Source organism: Balaenoptera ricei, chromosome 2 (assembly GCF_028023285.1).
Source record: "Balaenoptera ricei isolate mBalRic1 chromosome 2, mBalRic1.hap2, whole genome shotgun sequence".
NCBI lineage: Eukaryota > Metazoa > Chordata > Mammalia > Artiodactyla > Balaenopteridae > Balaenoptera > Balaenoptera ricei.
In genome coordinates this window covers 141924341-141945004 of record NC_082640.1, presented here as the reverse complement: position 1 = coordinate 141945004, position 20664 = coordinate 141924341, and the positions used below count along the sequence as shown (strand labels likewise).

Below are 20664 nucleotides of genomic sequence, written 5' to 3'. Positions count from 1 at the left end.
ATAAATAACTTTCTAGCTATAACTTTTGGCATTTATTACCTTGGGTAAGAAATCCCTAGGGATATACGATTCGCCCACCTTCCTTAATAGTCTTATAAAACCTTAAGTTCTAGAAGCACGGTGTATATAAAAGTATTAAAACATTGATTTTATATTATGGTACATGCTGGCTCTCTGGTCTGAAGTTCCCAAACAGCACTAGTAATTGTTTTATTCTCTAATGAAATTAAAGTAGTCCATCAGAGCAAGAAGAGTGAGAGAGTAAGACTTTTGGTAATTATATGATTATTTAAAATTAAGGGTTGATGTAGTGAAATTTGCTTTGTCTTGTGTGGAAGTGCCTCTGACTGTTGGTCACCTTTGTGACTTCCAGTAGCCAAGAGAGCCATGGCACTCTGCAGCAGTAAAACCACTGAGGTCTCTTAACTTTGACTCACTGTATGATCCTTGTCTACAAATGACTATTTTCGGTAGCTCAACATGGAATTTAAAGACAAAAAGACATGTTCAGTAGCATAGAGTGAAGTGAAGGAGTGTGAGAACTGGAGACTTAATCTGTAGATAAGTGCTTTTATAAAATAAATTTGGAGGAGGGATTAAGTTCATTCTGTGTAGTTCCTAGGGTGAAAAAATGAATGCTGTAAAAACAGCAGCTGTCTGAACCAATGAATTCCTCATCTTGGAAAATTCCAGCAAATGCTGGATAAACACCTGTTGGGATGATCTGGTATTGGGAGGGAGGTGACGAGATGATTCATAGGATCCCTCACAATTCTGTATGTCTATGAAGTAGAGAAAACAGTGGGAGAAATTTTCAAAGGAATAAAGAAGTAAGAGTTATTTAAATAATTTTAGCATGGCTACTCATACCAATTTTCATATGTATTACTATGTCATATGCTACCCAGTAGTTACCGATAATATGAGGTAAGAGTGTGGTAAAAAAAAATATATGTATTTTTCCATATGCTTTTTTCAGCATTGCCTCCAGGTAAAATATATCAGAGCAGCTAGTGCATTTTTAAAAGGAAAATTGTATAGCAGTTTTTCTATCTCCTATAAGAGATGAAAGAGACACAATGAAATTTGTCAATAAGAGCTTTAAGAATATCTGCACATACACATCTACATTCATTACATTCAATTTGATAACAATAGTAGTTTCATTTCAATACAAATATTAGAGAACTCAAATTTCTGCCATCGTCATATATATATGCTATTTGAAATTCTTTTATCTAGATACAGATCTTGATAGTGAATCTCTTGATAATAGGTGTGCAGCTAGTTTGTCCCGGAACTCATGAAGATAATTATATTGCTGAAAAAAGTAAAGATATATTGAAATACATTGTAGAAAGCTAATTACCAGAGTAGTCATACTAGTCGGAATCGAGAATCAAAAAAATACTTGATAAAAACAGTTCTACATCCTTTTGCATAAGGAGGTATTTATATCTTGAGGAAGTTTTATCTTTCAATAAAGCTACATATAGTGTGAAAAACTTGTTTTAAAAATCTCTAAAAATTAGGAGGTAGCATGAAATAACAGCAATGTTTTATAAATCTTTAAAATCCTTTCTCCCTTTACTGGCAGGAGGAAATAAGATTAAAAACACACAAAGATATTCTTTTTGCTAATGCATTTTCCCCTGGGGAGTAAATACAGGGGAGAGGGCACTTTCTGCAGCAATTAACAGCAGCGTATTCAAGAAAATCTATTTCTTAATTTACAGAAGCCTTAGTTTTCTGCTTTTTGTGATGATAAAATCCATTTGGAACAATTTTCATAGTAGATAATATTAAAATAAAATCACTAATCTTAACAGATAAGCAAAATAAAATCTTTAAATAAATAATTCATTTGGAGTTTTAATAGCTGCCCAGAGGATATTCTCACTCTGCCAAGAATCTCATTTTGTATTACTGTTCAGAAATTGAAATTGCATACTGCTAACTTACATCAGCACAGAGATGGAAAAAGCACGTTTGCCCCAGAATGCTGAGGTGATAAATTGACAGCCCATATTAATGTGGGCTTAATTCTCTCTACGATTAAAGATGTAAAACATGCATATACATATGTCTGATCATGTATTTTGTTTTGTGTCACAGAGACACTTGGGAACATGTTGAACTTGAAGCAGCATTTGTTAAAAACAGATAATAAAGGGAGCTGCTTCTCTGTTTTCAGAACCCGCTCCTCAGACTTAGTCCTAAAGTTGAGACTGGGTAATTGGGAAAGGAAGGCAAGTTAGCTTTACAGAGCTATAAATCAATAACATCCTTGGGGCTTTGCTACTGCAGTGTTTTGGTGTTAGAAAGTAAATGTGAACGATGTCACTTAGGTTATCCACAGCAAAGGGTAATTAGCATGGTTTTACATTTTTTTCTATTATAGTCATTCATCTATCTTTGTTAAATGTTTTGGTGATACAGTAATAGGATCGTCATGAGATCTTTTTGGTCAAAAATATACCCAGGAAACTACCAAGTTTATAGTAACTGCCTCATTTTTCCAGGTGAGAGGATCCATTCCCAGAACAGAATGGGCAAACACTGAACAGTAGTGGATCTTGGAAGAGTAAACTGGAAAGTTCAAATTTTTCATTATTTTGTTTGAAAAACTGAACTTTTTCAGACGTCCAGGTTATATTTAAATGTAAATTAAAAAAAAATCAAAATATAAACAGGTGATACATGAAAAATAGAATGCTTTGGATTTTCATTACCCTTTGGATGAGGTGTAACACTGTGACGGTCTGCCCCCCTCCACAGCCTCACGAGAACGGTCACCCGCCTTACCTTTATGGTCTGTATTGCTCCAGACCCTCTCAGCTCCCTCAGGCTGTCGATGGCTTGCTGCGGTGACACTGTGTCAGACAGGTATAGGAGGAGACAAGCAGCTACTAAACAGAACATGAGACAAAAGTTGTATACTACGTGTAATATATATTCTTATAGTATATTATAAATTAATGATATGCTTATACTTAATTCAGACTTCTGTTGGTGGAGAAGACTGAGTTTGGGAAATGAATTAAAAGACTGAGGCCTTTTAGTATGTGTTTTTGACAAATTATGATTTTAAATGACTGGTTGAATTAAAATTTAACGCTGGCTTCATTTTTTTTTTAAACAGCTTTATTGAGTTATTATAATTCACATACAATTCATTCGTTTAAAGTGCACAATTTAGTGGACTTTAGTGTATTCACAGTTAAATGCAGCCATCACCACAGTCAGTTTTAGAACATTTTCATCACCTCAGAAAGAAACCCTGTATACTTCTGTTATCATCCCTCTATCACCCATCACCCCTCCCCTAAGCAACCACTAATTTACTTTCTGTCCTTATGGATTTGCCTGTTCTAGACATTTCATATATATGGAATCATACGTGGTCTTTTGTGACTAGCTTCTTTCACTTAGCATAATGTGTTTAAGGTTCGTACACATTGTGGCACATATCAGTACTTCATTCCTTTTTATGGGTGAATAATATTCCATTGTATGGCTACACATTTTGTTTAACCATTTGTCAGCTGATGGACATTTAGGTTGTTTCCATTTTTTGGCTATTATGAATAATGTGGCTCTAAGTGTTAGTGCACAGGTTTTGTCTGGACCTGTTTTCATTTCTTTGGGGTGTATGGCTAGGAGTGAAATGGCTGGATCGTATGGTCACTCTGTGTGTAACTGTTTGAGGAAGTACTGCCTGGCTGTTTTCCGAAGCAGCTGCACCTTTTTCACTCCCACCAGCAGTGTATTTAGCTCCCAGTTTCTCTACATCCTCTCCAAAGCTTGTTCTCCATGTTTTGGGTAACAGCCATCCTAATGGGTGTTAGGTGGTATCTCTCTGTGGTTTTGATTTGCATTTCTCCGAGGACTAAGATATTGAGCATTCTTCCATGCGCTTATTGGTCATTTGTATATTTTGTTTGGAGAAATGTCTATTCATATCCTTTGCCCATTTTTAAATTTTTTAATTGTCTTTTTACTATTGAGTTGTAAGAGTTCTTTATATAGTCTGGGTAAGTCCTTTATCAGATATATGGTTTTGTAAGTATTTTTTTTCCCATTCTGTGGGTTGTCTTTTCATTTTGATAATGTCTTTAAAACACAAAACTTTGTTATTTTGATATTGTCCAACACTAAAAGGAATAACTCTTACTCCCACTGTGGTATTTCATTAGCTGTTTTCTTTCCCCCCCAATACATTTTTTAAAAGTTTAAAGTTAACATATATAACTTTGTTTTTATGCTTATGTTACCCATGGATATTATTTAGAAGTTACTGTCAATATCTTAACAACACCTGCAAAGGGAGAACATTAGAAAACAAAACAAAACACAAGAATGCAGGTGCTAAGACCTGTAAATTATGTTTTGTAGAATCCTCCAAAACAATGCTGAAAATACCTCTGACTCCCACCCAGCCTTTCTAGGGAACACCAAATTTAGGTCCTTAAATAATCCTTTGGGTCTTAGCAGACATATATTGTGTTTCGTCTCATTTTCATACAAAGTGAGCATATGGCCCAGAAACACGAGTTTTCATACTTAGAGGTTAAAAAAAAACAAACTGAATAATAGAAATATATTTCTTACCAAGACAAGATCTCCCAAGTCCTCCATAACAGCTGAAAGGGAAGTACAGTTTTGAAGTTTGTACATTTTCATTCCATCCCAACAATTACAACCAGAGACTTGCTCTTTCTGCCTTCTATTTCTACTCTAATGCCTAGCACAGTGCCTTGTACCCAGAGATTAATAAATATTTTCGAATAAATCAATCAAGAGCAAAGTGTGCTTATTTGTTTGTTGGGAGGTATTCCGTACACCTATAAGGAACAAAGAAGGCAGGGCCTTTTTATTGACCTCTTTAAACATCTGAGGAGTGGAACACGTTACTAAATTGATAGAAATCAGACGACTTTTACCAACTGCCACTTAATTTTTCTCTAAACAGAACCTTAGTGGTTATGGGACAGGTCCGTATGATAATTCTTCATTCATCTAGAAAGAGTAAAGAGGCAGTGTATCCTAGAGGTTTAAAGCCTGGGCTCTGGAGCCGCACCGCCTGGGGTTGAATCCTGAATCTGTCACTTATTAGATGTGTGAACCTAAGTTATTTAACCTCTCTGGGCCTCAGCCTTTTCACCTATAAGATGGGGCCAGCAACAGTACCTATGTCACAGTGAGGACTGAATGAGATAACATTTGTAAACCTCACAACAGAGCTTGGCACAGAGTAAGAAGTAAATGAACGTTAGCTGCTATTATGTAGCATTGTGAAGAAATGAGCAGTTCTGTATAACTGGATTTTCTAGAAAAACAAGGACTGATTCTTAAGCAATAAAACCATTCACTTTAATCAGTTTCAAAGATCCTAAAGAAGTGTATTCCATACTTCCTTTCTCAGAGGGTGTACTGATCCTAATTCAGTGCTGACAACTCATTATGAGCATCAGTTACTGTGGTGTATTTGTAGATGGAGCTGTAGATACACGTCTTGTGATAGGATGTGAAACAGAGGACCAAACAGGTACTGACCCCTGGATAACTGATGAACTTGCTTTCTACAAAGTGTCCCAGCTGTAGGCCTGTTTCAGAGACGAGGCTCTACTGTATAAAGGTAGAGAGAGGTAGAACATTTTAGTGGCTTTCTTCAAGATTAAGATGTACCACTTTTGGGACTTCCCTGGTGGCGCAGTGGTTGAGAATCCGCCTGCCAATGCAGGGGACATAGGTTCGATCCCTGGTCTGGGAAGATCCCACGTGGCGTGGAGCAACTAAGCCCGTGCGCCACAACTACTGAGCCTGCGCTCTAGAGCCCGTGCTCCGCAACAAGAGAAGCCACTGCAATGAGAAGCCCGCGCACCGCAATGAAGAGTAGCCCCTGCTCACCACAACTACAGAAAGCCTGCGCACAGCAACGAAGACCGAATGCAGCCAAAAAAAAAAAAAAAAAAGATTACCGCTTTATATCTTTTTTTTTAAATTAATTAATTAATTTATTTATGGCTGTGTTGGGTCTTTGCTTCTGTGCGAGGGCTTTCTCTAGTTGCGGCAAGCGGGGGCCACTCTTCATCGCAGTGCGCGGGCCTCTCACTATCGTGGCCTCTCTTGTTGCGGAGCACAGGCTCCAGACGCGCAGGCTCAGTAATTGTGGCTCACGGGCCCAGTTGCTCCGCGGCATGTGGGATCTTCCCAGACCAGGGCCCAAACCCGTGTCCCCTGCATTGGCAGGCAGATTCTCAACCCCTGCGCCACCAGGGAAGCCCTACCACTTTGTATCTTGCTAGCTTTATCTTTCCTCCCCTGTTTGATTCCTACTCATCCTTCAAAACCTAGCTCAAATTTCAACTTCTGAAATGCCTCTGTGCCCCCATAGGAACCACTGCCATCCTGTGTACTGCCTCGTATACACCTGTTTTGAGTATTATTACACTTACATGATAGTGTCATTGGCTGTGGGTTCCTTGAGGGTGGGGACTGTGTCTAGAGTGTGTATTTTATATTCACAATGTTTCATACACAGTAGGTGTTATGGGTTGAACTGTGCCCCCCCCCAAAAGATATGTACCTAATCGCTGGTACTGTGCATGTGACCTTATTTGAAAATAGGGTCTTTGCAGATATAATCAAGTTAAGATGAGGTCATTAGGGTGGGTCCTAATCCAATATGACTGGTGTCCTTATAATAGGAAACACCATATGAAAACACAGACACACAGGGAGAATCATGTGATGACAGAGGCAGAGGGGAGTGATGCAGCCATAAGCCAAAGAATGCCAAGGATTGCCGGCCACCACCAGAAGCTAGGAAGAAGTGAGGAAGGACTCTATCCAGGGTTTCTGACTGAAGATAGCCCTGCTGACACCTTGATTTTGGACTTCTAGCCACTAGAACTGGGTGGGAATAAACTTCTGTTTTTTAAGCGACCCAGTTTGTGGTCCTTTGTTACAACAGCTGCAGGAAATGATGTAACAAAATAGGCGAGCAGTGTTCACTGACTTTATAAAGGAACAAAAATGTCCAGGGAGGACAGACAACAGAACAGGGAAAAAAATGTACCAGACCCTGTTCCTGAGGGATAAACTCTAGAGCTGTCTAGCAGTGTGGGCACCCAAAGATAGTAGAAAGGATAGAAAATCGTCTTTGTCCAAACATTAGTCACTGTAGGAACACCTTTGAAAGCTCTAGGACAATGAAAATTTCCAGTCATCAGATGCTTTATTTTATGGGAGCCTGAAGCATTTGACATATGCAAGATTGCCCATCCACCTTTCCATTCTGTTTGTATTCAAACACCAGAGCATTTGGTTTGCTAGAACTTGCTAGAGTAGATTTTGTTCAGCTTTTCTAACCTGAGCTAGTCTGATCTCTAGTAATCTTTCAGTAGAGCCTGCTTTCAAAGATTCGTTTGAAAAAAAAAAATCTCAGAATTGGTTTGAAAATGGGTTCAAAAATTGTAAAATATTTTTCACTAGCTCCATCTAACCACCTAATGCTATTTTACTTAGATTTATCAGAACATTTAGCACAGGCAACTGTATTTATTCTAAAATTTTGCTTCTACAGTTAGTACTAGATGAGAGATGATGTGTTTCTATAAAGTTTGGAAACTGTAGGATGTAGGATGGCTTCTAGTTCTTTTTCCCCTACTTTGCAGGTGATAGTTCTCTATATCAGAGTTTAGTTTGGTCACAAACAGATATGTGTCCCCAAAGACCCTTGTACTCGTTGGTTTGCTTTCAGAACATGAGCTACTAGCATGAAGCCCCGGGGCTCTTGGTCTAAGGAGAGAGAAGCTGGCTGAGCTTTCCCTTTTCCTAGGTGCCTGAGACTACTCAGTTATTTGGTATAGTCTGTATACTTTCTAGCTCAAAGCAATGACCTTAGAGCTTTTGAGCTATTACACTACTTAATGCTCTATCTTGCTCCAGAAAGGATTAAGAAGATTAGGATGCAAAAAACAAACAAACAAAAAGACACCCCAAAAACCAAAAAAACAAAAAAACCCCAATAAGCACAAAGACCTATGTTTAGTAAATGATGAGTTCTCTTTGCTCTTCACAAATACCTCCTCACATATTAGAATAAGTCTATAGTTTTCTCCTTGTGGCCGGCTCCCCTCTGCTCTGTGGGTCTCACTTCTGGTGTAACTAATGTTCCTTTCCATGGCACCACTTAGAGTCTTTCCAATGCTACTGTCTACTGCTGATTGTCACTTTCTTCTTCCTTTCTCCAAGCTACTTTTTTCTTTTCTCCTCATTTTTTCCCCTTAATCCATTTTCTTTTGTTTTAAACTTTCATACCAGCAGCTTATTTACAGCCACTGACAAACGATGAGAGTCCCTCCTTCATTCAGGTAGCAAATTCATATCATCAAATATAATTTTCAAGTCCTGTTTTTAGGATTGCTCATTGCTTAGGGATAATTCCTTTGCTGCTAATTTTTAAAAAATGGACTTTCTTGCTATTGGAAGAAACTAAACAACCGAAAGGCCGACCAGTAGGTACAGTGTTACATAACAAGAATGATGCCCTCACCTTTTTGGGAAGGAGAAGGTCCCAATATTATGAGTAAAGGTCTAAGACAAAAGGAAAGAAAGAAAAAAAAAAAAGCCTGTTACCCTATCCTAAAAATTTCCTAATCTACTCATTTATTGTCCTTACTCTTCAAAAGTAATAATGGCAAATATCTGAGTGCTTGCTCTGTGCCAGGCATGGTGCTAGTACTTTTCATGTACTATCTCCTTTTGATCCTTGCAACAAACTATAAGGTAGGTAATAACTGCATAAGGATACAATAATTTGAGAAATCATTTTGACTGGGACATTTTTCATGTAATATACGGAGAAAAGGAAAACATACTGTATTAAGGTTTTTCGGTTATTTTTAAGGCAGATTTCAAGCTCCTCCATTATGTCACAGCAGCTGGCTATGTCAGGAGTCCCTCCAAATGGAATCGGATGATGATGAGTGATAATTCCACACTGATGGTAGAGATCCACAAGGTTTGGAACTCTATATTTTGACAGTTCCCCTCTGGTGCAGAAAACAAATATGTCTTGTATACCATAGCTCTTTAGTTCTTCTGCCAATAGACCAAGATACACAAGGACACACATGGACAAAACATTACAAATTTAAATACAGTCAGGAGGGAAAATATGGAGTTAAGTTCCTTAAACCAAACAAACGATAACCTTTGAAGTGCTCATTGATAATCTAAAACAATACTGATCTGTCTTCAAACTAGGGTAAAAACCAAGTCACTAAGCACAAAATAGTAATTCGAAACATCTGAACCAAAAGGTTATTAAAATGAAACCTGACTTTATAAGTCAAAATGTTTTTTTACTGGATTTTAAGACATCCATTATATTGCTGTTTTGAAAAAAATATTTTTTTATAATACTGCTTTAAAATAAACTGTAAAACACCTAATATTTCAAAATATGAAGGAATGATAGCACATTTTTTCCCATTTTCTTCTCACCAAATCAATGGTGTTTGCTGTGTACAAGTCTCTGTTATTTTGTTTTACCCTAAGCACTGTATATAAAATCTCCAGCATAGCCATGGTGCCAGAGCTCTTGTATTGTCACCTATATTTGCACTGTACTGCACCATTATGTATTTAATTTTATGGACTAGGTTTCTAGGAAATAAAGCATTAGCTGTATGAAAATTATGTGACTTAGCGAATTTCAGTATAATGATATGAACCAAGCGAGAGTACTGCAGGCCATTCTGTTCACTGGAGCTTCCTTAGGGCAATATTCACTACAGAGCATTTAGTTCATAATGAATAATTCTGACTCATCTGATTCCCCTTTTTCTCTCCCCACCCACTAAATCCTAGGACATTTAGCTATTTAAGTACAAAGTACTTTTTATCATGAAACTCTAAACCTGTACTCGAAATATGGCTAGTCCAAATTGAGATGTATTGTAAATGTAAAATACGTATCTGATTTCAAAGACCAAGTACCAAAAAACTCCTATCTCAATAATTTGTTTTATACTTAAAACCCATTGAAACGATACTATTTAGCCTATATGAGGTTAAATCAAGTATGTTACTAAAATTAATTTTACCTGTTTTTACTTTTTTAATGTGGCCCCTAGAAAATGTCAAAAGTATATATATGGCTTCTATTTGTGGCTCCCAATATGTTTCTGTTGGACAGTGCTGCTCTAGATAATACTATTATGCTTTTGTACTTGTAAAAGGGTTTAACTTGCAGTTGACATCCGTAACCATTTTTAAGACAGTAGGTAATTTCCTATTTGCCTCTTGCACGCATTGAATAATTTCTATTTTATAGTAGATTTCAACTTTCCCAGAAAAGACTCTGAGGACGGACACAGAAGTGCTGCCGGGAGAGTCTAGGTCTCCCCCTTCAGACACTGTCATCTATTTTGTGTATTGGATTCCATTTAAGATTTCATTGGAAGAAAAAAGAGGTTTGGTAAAAAATTGGAAACTCCTTTTATAAAAGAGACTAAATGAATAGGGCTTTCCAAAATGTGCAAGATTGGTTCTTGAACCAATGATTTAAATGATATTTTGCTCATAACTGAATGTTCTCCAGATGGAAATTTCCTACCATGGTGGGTATCTCTAGAGCAGAAAATCTTTACAAATACTGCAAGGGTCAACTAATCTATTAGTCCTTTAAGTCTTTTCTGGTAGGTAAATTAAAGAAAGTATATTAGCAAATTGATATTCTAGGATAACTAGGACAGAATTTTAAGATTTATAAAATCTATAGTGGTCAGAATCAAACAATATATACATTTTTGTATTGGTTTATCATAAGGACATTGGTAGGACTATTAGGCTTGAGACATTCCAGGCCAACCAGAATAAAATATTTTGAAAGTCTAAATTTGTTAGTATCATACAATATATAAATTCCAAATTGGGACAGATTATCAGGATATTTGTAGGATTATTAGACTTGAGGCTAAGAACACCCTTGGGCATGCAGAGATCAGACCCTATTCCATCTTTTCCACCTAGACACTGGTTCTGTAAATTTTCTATGTGGGATGGACAATTTTAATACTACCTCTGGGTTCCCAGCTCAGGCTTAATTTCCAGTAACACAGTCAAGTCTGCAAAGAACAGTATGTTCAAAGATCTGGGCAGTGCAATGTCAGCTTTCTATTTACATACTTTTCCCCCTCCAACTTATACATTACAACACAAATGCAGTTTTTATGTATAGAACTACAACAATCAGTGAAAAGCAACACTATGTTTAGTAAATGATGAGTCTTCTTTGCCCTTCACAAATACCTCTTCACATATTAGAATAAGTCTATAGCTTGAAACTTTATGAAATACCAAACATTTTTTTGGAAAATTCAGAAGAGACTACCGTTTGTTCTTTTGGACAAAGAGATTTTTAGTATTATTTTTTAAGAACCTATTAAGATGGTTCTGTCATATTACACCTACCTGTATCTTTTTGGATATTTCTTCTAACATCTTTAAATTTACAACCTGTAAGTAGTAACAAGGCAAGTGAAAGAGTCAGTTTCTGGTCATAAATAACAAGTATATTAAACACATATATAGCTACTGTAGAAAGTCATTACACGTGATCATTTATACGCTTCAATTCCATTCTGAATGGGAATTTAAATTTCTTATATTCTTAGGAATATAATTCCAGGGATTCATAGATCCCAGCTGAAGGAACTCTTAATCCAAGGATTCTTTATTCTGTGTCCTTTCTGTAACAAGTACCTGGCTGTAGTCCTTAGCCTCACATCGTACCCCTGTGTTACATTTTATTAAAATAGGTAAATCAGAAATGCAGAACTGTGAATGTGGATGTGGAAGGGTTGAAGAGTGGGTCTATGTGCCTTTATCTACAGCCCACCAAGAGGGTTTCCAGAACTGAGTTCTTATGCTGATAGTCTGTGAAATTCTCTTACTGCTCAGTACAGAGAATTATATAAAAAATAATTTCTAATATATCAATAGTGTCACCTACCTGGAAGAGCACATAAACCAAGAAATTGAGAACAATTCACTCGTGACAGGGGTAGCCTGAAAGGAATAAAACGTTATCAAGTTTAGTTCAATTTAAAGTTATAGATGGACATTTATACAAACGTGTGTGCCTGCCACTAAATGAAGGTGTTTTAAAGTTTTACAGCAGTCACAAAACAAAAATTCATAGTTAAATATCAATGTATTGGTCACAAAAAGGCTTAGAAAGACTAGGAGTTTTGAAATAGGAACTTATCATTTGCTTTGTTGCAATTTAAGTCTTAAAAGTGGCAAGCCAACTTAAACTAACTTAAAGATAGTAATGCCTAGGTTGCTTACAGCTAGTATAAAGTGTACTTAAGTTACCCTGTGGTTTGTTACCTGAGATATTTTGTGTTAGTAACCTTAGGAAATAAGCTGGAAAATGACCATTTGACAATTTCATCTCCAGCATTCATTTGAAATTACTATTTTAAGATTTCTTTATAGGACTTCCTTAAACAGACACAATTTCATAGAATAAAACCCACAGGCTAACTATTCTTTGTTGTAATGGATTTTGGTTAAAATGAAATAATTTCAAGAAATCCTATTCCCAATTTGCAGTACTTGGGGACAAAGCAGGCAGAGGCTCACCTTGTCTGCAAAACAGAAGATGAATTTAGAGGAAAATATGGGGCATTGTATAAATACCACCTGACTTTGAAAATTAGATGAGTTTTTGAGTTCGAAGGGGGCTTAGAAGGGGAAATGAAAGTTAATTGCTATTTGATGGCAGAACAAAAGAACTATAGGGACAACACTTTTTTTCTCTTCCTACGGCAGGGTCAGTGCTTAAAGAGAGAGATTATTACACTTACAGGGATTGTAGAGAACCTGCTGTAACCGTAAGTCACTGCCAAAATTCAGAAGTTGATTTTATATAAAAACATTTGTTTTTGTTATTGTATCTATGGTGATGTGGCTTTTATCTTAAACAGGGTCTGCTGATAGATGCATTATTGTGGCAAGTAGTTCTAGGACTGGAATAAATGATAACATAGGATATCTCATCCTACGTTTGGTACACTATTCTTTTGTCGTAAAAGAATAAGAAGGTTTTGGTACTAAATGGGAGATCATTCCAATCTTAACTCCTTGTTTCTACTATGGTTTTCTCAATGTATAAGGAAGGAACTCCCACCACTCCCCCTACCCCCCCCCCCAAAAAAGCTTTATTCTACCATAGATAAGAAAGATAAGAATTATATAATCAGCAGAAGAGAATCATTTTCAATATGTAGACTAAATTCTACAACGATTATTATGTACCCATCAAATATTTTAGCTCATCATTGATCAGAAAGGTTAACATACCATGATATCTGAATTGGAGTCTGTTCATCTTCAATAGGCTCTTCGTCTGATGAGTCAAACTCACTTGTTTGCACTGAACTAGGCTTCAAAAGAAATCAGTTATGTTAAATAACTGTAAAGAATATTTACATATAGTTTTAGTATAGCTGATCCTTGCTTAAAGACAAACTGATGCATATTTGCAATTTACTCAACCTGGAATATCAGAGAGATCAGCGATATCAATAATAAGCTATTGCTGTTTACTGTCCTATTAATAATTACAGCCCCATGTAGTGGAAAAGAGTGTTGGATTGGGAACCAAGAAACCTGTCTTCTGGTCTTGGCTCTGCCACTTACTGTATAAACTTGGACAAGTGATGTCAGTTTCTACTGGATCTCAGTTTTCCAAAACTATAAAGCGAGGAGATTTATTCATTCATTCATTCACAAACATTTCTTGGACCCCTTCATTTGCCAAGCTCTGGAGATGCAAAGATCCATAAAATAAATAGCCTGCCTTCAGTATAATTGGAGAGACAATGTGTAAATAGATTCAAAAAAGTTAGAAGTGCTAAAATGGCACTATGCCCTTCAGAGCAGACAAGGGAGTGACTGACTGCTTAGGGAGCTGGAGAAAGCTTCACAGAGGACAGATCCATTAGTTGGGTTTTGACCGATGAGCAGGAGGTTTTTAAGCAGATAGAGAAGTTAAGGCAATTAAGGCAAAAAGAGAAAGGGCTTTGTACAGTATAGTCCCTTGGTGTCCGCGGGGTGGGGGGGGATTGGTTGGTTCCAGGACCTCTCCCCTCACCGCGGGTTCCAAAATCCCCAGATGCTCAAGTCCCTTACATAAAACGGACCAACATGGGACAGTTGGTCCTCCGCACCCACGGACACCGAGAGCTGACTGTATCCAGGAACTGTGACATCAGAGCAGAGAAGAGGAAGCTAAAGAAGTAGTTTTCTCTACCCCATTTCTCAATAAATAACCCCCAAACAGCCTAGCAATTTGGTTGGTGGGTGAGTGGGGAGTATAGGTAGAATAACATGTCCCTAACTTTGTGAACCACTGGACTAGAGAGACTGAGATGAACTTTGTGTGCTGATCTAAGCAGTTGAAAATCACGTGGGAAGCACTGCTACATGGAAGATGTGTTATAGGACCAATAAAAAACACACCTTTCTTCTACTTCCTAGTTGGAACCAACTGAGGGATGAGACAATGGAGAGGCAAATGGAGATCAATATATCAGTTTTATTACTGCGTGTCAGATGGAGGATGGAGGATGTGGCTTTAAAGCTGAGGTCAAGTGGGCTTGTCAATTCTTCACTCCAGAATTGGACTTATCCACCCAGGCACAGGCAGTGATGGACAACCCATGGCTCCCCTGTGGCAGAGAGCACCCCAGATGGCTGGTACTCTCTGCAAAGAGAAGGGAAGGAAGGGTTGAGCTACTTTTGTTCAGTTCCTCCCAAACTCAGAGATCAGATCACTCACTCTTCCCCTTCTGTGGACAAGTGTAGAAAGAGGCCAGGAGTGAAGGACAGCTGATGTTCCTCCACATGGAAATATGGGGATTAGCAAGTGTAACTGCCTAATGTCTTTTCTAGCTCTGAAGCTATATTCTACTCTATAATGGTCTTGTTTGTAACTACCAGATCACTTTACAGAGCCAATTTAGGCCATGGGTTTGAGTTGCTTTGGATCTATCCGTATTATTATTATCAACTCAACTCAAATGGAGCCCCTTCAACAGGTTGTCAGCTCTGGTGGTAGGTGATGTGAGTCAGGTGGGGCTTCAGCTCCTTAAGCCTGTTTTTTCTTTCTTTTCCTTTAAGGCAGTTTTGATGATTCCAGAGTTTCAGTTTGTGTGGCCCATTCACTCAGGGTCTCCCAGCCAGCTTTACAAATCCTAACAGAGTTGGATGTTTCCGCTTCCCCAAGCCCAGAGATTCTTAACTCCAGGGAAAGGGACGCAGTGCCAGGTGGCCCCGTGGGATGGTGGCCGTGGTGACACACCACATGCGGGGGGTGTTAATCATCTTTCAGGAAGATTTCCCCGTCCGCGGAGAGGATTGCTCCCCAGGGGGCCCAGGGCATCCCAGGATATGCTTTGGGGCTGGGGTATCAGGCTGAATGATGCACGGAGACACTTAAGCTCTCTATGCCTCAGTTCCTTCGTAAAACGGGGCTCAGCCCTCTCTGGCAGGGCTGTCATGAGGCTTAGGAGACCCCGCCTGCGACAGCTCACAGCCCACAACAGGCGCACAGCGAATGTGCGTCTTCCCCTCGCCCGCCTCCGACCCTGTTCCTTCGCTGCCATCCTTCTCGCAGGTCCCGGGAAGCGCCACCTCCCCTTCCCTGGACGGTTACTGCGCGAGTCGTGTCGCGACCAGGCTGGGGCTGTCCCCGGGCTCAATAACTGGCCTCGGGACCGCTCCCATCCCTGCGGCTCTGTTCCTCCAATCCCCGGCCCCACTCACCGGCTTCATAACTGGCCGCCCAACATGCAGACCGACCTCCTCCTCCCTCGGGCAGCACCAGCGTCTCAGCCTCCGCCCCGCGCCGTCTGCCCCTCCGCTCAGCTCATTGGTACATCCTTCTATGAGGTGGGGCGAGGCTTCTTCTTGGAACCAATCGGACACTCTCCCTGTTTCTTACTCCGTTGCCCTGGTTCGGCCTCTAACCGCTCATTGGTTCCTAGGGGGCCTTTGAAACACGCGCCGGAGGAGGGCCCTGCTGAGTGTTGATTGGCTGGGGGGCGCCCTCCTACCCCCCGGTTGGGAGCGGGGTGGGGCGGGGAGAGGGGCGGAGCGATATCTTCTAAAGGCCGCCCTAGCGCTGTGGGGAATGCTGGAAAGCGGTACTTTCTCGTGGCAGGATCCGAAATGGTACCAGGGTAGGGAATTTTGTTTGTTTTTTAAAATTATTTTTTATTTTTTAAGGGCGTGGTGGGAAGCATTGACCTGGAGCATCATCTTGTGAAAACACACCACATGCTGTAGACTTTATAATTGTGGTCAAATCTAGTCATATAAATACTATGGGAACCGCCAAAAATCCAGAATATAAACATACCTAGTATGTTTGATATTTTATGTTCCTTACCATTCCAGGATATATACAGGTTAGGATGTAGATCAACCTTCCAGTTAATGAAATATCAATGAAATAGTATGTTATGAAGAGGAGATAAAGTCTCCAGATGGTTTTAAGTGCCAGTTTCTAAGTAATTGGCTATAATCTTTAAAAAATATGTTTCATTATTCTCTCCCCCATTCTCCAGTCCCCATTTAGTTGGCCATGGGGAAGAAGGTCACCTGGAGCAATATTACCTGCAGATCTGACAAAAATATGCAGAGCTTTCAGCTCCCCGACTCATGTTGTGGAAACCAGTGAGTAGAGAGCTAATGGGAAGAATTCTTTAGTAAAGAAGATAGCACAGTTTGACTTAGAGACTGTATTAGTCAGGGTTCTCCAGAGAAAAGAACCAATAGGATATGTACATGAAGAGATTTATTTTAAGCTTGGCAAGTCAAAAGCTGATAGGGGAGACTAGGGGGGGCTGGAGACTCAGTAAAAAGTTGTAGTTGGAGTTCAAATGCAATCTCCTGTAGAACCAGGACTACCTGATATTGCGGGTGAAGTCCAAAGGCCGTCTGCTCCAAAATGCCCACTTGCCTTTTTGTTCAGGCCTTCAGTTGATTCAATCAGGACCACCCACATTATAGAGGGGAGTCTGCTTTCCTCAAAGTCCACCAACTGGAATGTTAATCTCATCCAAAAACACCCTCACAGAAACATCTAGAATACATTTTGAGCAAATATCTGGGCACCATAGCCCAGCTAAGTTTGCACCTAAAATTAGCCATCAGACAGGTCCAATCATCACTGAACTTGGTTCATTAATTTATTCAGAAAATATTTATTGAGTATCATCTGTGTCCTAGGTACTATTCAAGGTGCAAGGAATATCTGAGTGAACTAAACAAAGTCCCTGCCTTTATGGGGCTCACATGCTGCTGGGGGAGACTGTCAGGTAGTGATATGTGCTGTGAAGAAAAATTAAAACAAGTGGAGTCTGATGAGGATGCTATTCTAGATAGAAAAGTCAGGGAAGGCATCTTTGAGCTGTCACTTGAGAAACACCCAAATGAAGAGAGAGAGTGAACCATTTGAATATTTAGAGGAAGAGTTTTCAGTCTGCCTGAAGAGTAAGGAGGTGCAAAGTCCCTGGGGTGGGAACGTGCTAGGTGTGTTCAAGGAACAGTAGGGAGGCCAGTATGGGAGAAGCTGATTGAGTGAGGCTGAGAGAGGTAGGCAATGAAGCAGGGCCTTGTGGGAGGCTTAAGAGCCTCTTTGCTGAAGCATTGAGAGAGGGTCCAAGGAAAGACTGGGATCTGGGCTCCAGGTACGTACTCTCTGGGTGGGCTTCAGGATGTTTGATACTCCCTCATTCCCTAACTCTCTCCTTCTTTCCACTTCTCCCAGTGTTGTCTCCACAAATCTCTTTAATCTTCAATATCAGACGTCCCTTCCATTTCCTCAGAACATACCTCCCTGCCTTGGAATTAATGAAATCCCAGCCCCTTCGAGTATGGTACAAATTGTGCCACCTCTGGCCTCAGCTGGATGTGAACATAGTCTCAATCTGTTCTAGCTCCTGCTGATTCTGCAGAGAGGGGATGATGAGCTCCAGTCCCATGGTAGGAAGAGGGTAGAAGGTGGAGGGCTGGAGTAAACTGGGAGCATTACAATTTGTGTTCTCTCCACCAGCAGGACTGGTCTAGGCTTTCTCTCTACCCAGAGACAAATACATCTCACCTCTGTGATATAGGGTTTTCTTTTTTTTTTCTTTTTTGTCTAGTCCAGGGTTTGGCAAGCTATGGCTCATGGACCAAATCTCACAGGCCTGTTTTTATAAATAAAGTTTTATTAGAAGACAGCCACACTCATTGTTTAAGTATTTTTTTTAAATTAATTAATTAATTAATTTTTGGCTGCATTGGGTCTTCGTTGCTGTGCACGGGCTTCTCATTGAGGTGGCTTCTCTTGTTGCGGAGCACGGGCTCTAGGCGCGTGGGTTTCGGTAGTTGTGGCACGAGGGCTCAGTAGTTGTGGCTCACGGGCTCTAGAGCGCAGGCTCAGTAGTTGGGGTGCAGGGGTTTAGTTGCTCCGCGGCATGTGGGATCTTCCGGACCAGGGCTTGAACCCGTGTCCCCTGTATTGGCAGGAGGATTCTTAACCACTGTGCCACCAGGGAAGCCCCCTGATTGTTTAAGCATTATCTGTGGCTACTTTCGCATTACAGTGGTAGTGCTGAGTAGTTGCAGCAGGAACTGTATGGACTGCAAAACCTACAATATTTACTCTCTGGTCCTTTACAGAAAATGTTTGCCCACCCCTGTGATATAGTCTATGAGAGAAATGTATATTTCTTCTAGTAACATGATTTTAACTCTGTTTCTTGCAAAGGAAGAATCCTGGCCTTATTATGCTAAAACATTCTCCTCTGCTCGGCTTGGTCCCGTCATTATGGGGGTCCCACATAAACTGACAAGGGCCATGGCTGAACTATCTGGTTCAATGGCATCATAGTAACCTAGTTTCTCTCTAATCCCCAAGATTCTCCCTGGAGAGGAGGAGTGGGGGCTGAAGTTCAGCCTGCCACACCTGTAGTCTTCAGTTAATTTTTTGGTGTGTGACTCACGGCTGTTAACAGAAATGTGTGTGGTCTAAACAATGTGGAGGATTTATCCAAACCATCAGAGGGAAAAGTGTTAACATATGTTCATAGACAGATGAGTATCTTTAGAGATGCTCAAAGAGAAATGAAACATGATTGCCATCAGAGGTTGTACTTGGATGTATGTTTTACAAATAGATCCATATTTTAAAAATATTTTAACATTAATGCTAATGGATTTGACATGTGTGTTAGGGAGAGAACACTGGAATCTTAGAGTTGACTGCAACTTGGAGAGATCATACCTCCCCATTCTTGACATGCCAAGTTTAAAAATCTCTCTTGTGCTGACCATCGGTTACAGTATATAACATCTGCAGTAGGCATATGTTGTCTTCCAATTGCTTCTTCCTTTGGTGAGTTGCTCCTGTCTCATTTCATGCAGTCTTGTTGGGCATGTGACTAGGACTGATCCATAAATGTACCCTATTCCTCTGGTCACAGTTAATGGTCCAGGGAATGCATGTGACCCCAACTGGAGCACCCTTCCTTGTCTTGTGTGCTTTGGTTGCTGGTATTCTTATTTTCTTCTTTTCCTTCCTAAGGTCTCTGTTTTACCCCAGAATGATGATGAGTTCTAATTTGCACTGGATAACTGGAGTAGATTGTAAAATATATTTAAAATATTATTTAAATTTTAAAATGCTACTGTATTTTATAGTGGGAATGGATGTAACAACTTCGCTCATTCCACAGACTCTTCTGTCCTGTGACTTTGCCATGCTCTGTCACGAGGCGGAGTATAATACTCCTCTTAAATATGGGCTGGCCTTAGTGACTAGTTTGACTGGTAGAATATACTAAAGTGATCAATGATAAGCTTGATAAAATTGCATCCTCGTGTATCCAGCACCCAGATCAAGTAATGGAACATTACCAGCCCCCAGAAGTCTCCTTCATCCACTAGCCACCCCAAAGGTTAGCTCTGGTTTGATTCCTGAAACAATTGCTTAATTTTGCTTGCTTACAAGCTGATTATAAATGGAATCTTTTGTGTCTGGCTTCTGTTGCCCAACTTTGTGTTTGTGAGATTCATTCATGCTGTTGTGTGGGGTTGTACTTGTTCATTCTCATGGCAGTATTCTGTTGTATGAATGTGCTATAATTTATTCATCTCATCTACTGTTGATAGGCACTGGGTAGTTTCCAGGGCTGGGCTATTATGAATAGTGCTGCTAAAAATATCCTTGTCCACGTCTTTTGGTAAACATATGTACATAATGCTGTTGAGTATATACTAGGAGTGGAAGTGCATATGTTCATCCTTCCTCAGTATGGCCAGTTTTCCAGAGAGGTTGTACCAATTCACACTCCCACGGGCTGTGTTAGAATTCTAAGTCAACATTTTGGCCAACATTTAGTATTGCCTGTCTTTTTCATTTTAGCCATTCAGTGGGTGCTAATTTCAAATTGTCAAGAGACTAACACTAATCAGTTGACTATCAGAGAGAATCAGTAGATGCCTTTCTTTAAGAGGTAGCAAAAGTTCCATAATTTTTAGGAATTTTTGGAAAATGTTTTTGTACTATGTTATCATGTGTAAATATTTTATGCA

At 39.6% G+C, this 20664-nt stretch overlaps 1 protein-coding gene across 1 annotated transcript; it reads right to left on the bottom strand.

The window, feature by feature from the left end:
* Positions 1–1144: 1144 nt before the first annotated feature.
* CDKN3 (cyclin dependent kinase inhibitor 3) lies at positions 1145–15921 on the bottom strand. The gene is made up of 8 exons (XM_059915713.1): positions 15847–15921; positions 13381–13463; positions 12026–12081; positions 11485–11529; positions 8886–9108; positions 4612–4643; positions 2806–2909; positions 1145–1321 (listed from the first exon to the last, which is right to left on the bottom strand). The coding sequence occupies exons 1-8, from the start codon at positions 15853–15855 to the stop codon at positions 1235–1237; spliced, it is 639 nt and encodes a 212-aa protein (XP_059771696.1). The 5' UTR covers positions 15856–15921; the 3' UTR covers positions 1145–1234.
* Between the last annotated feature and the right edge of the window lie 4743 nt (positions 15922–20664).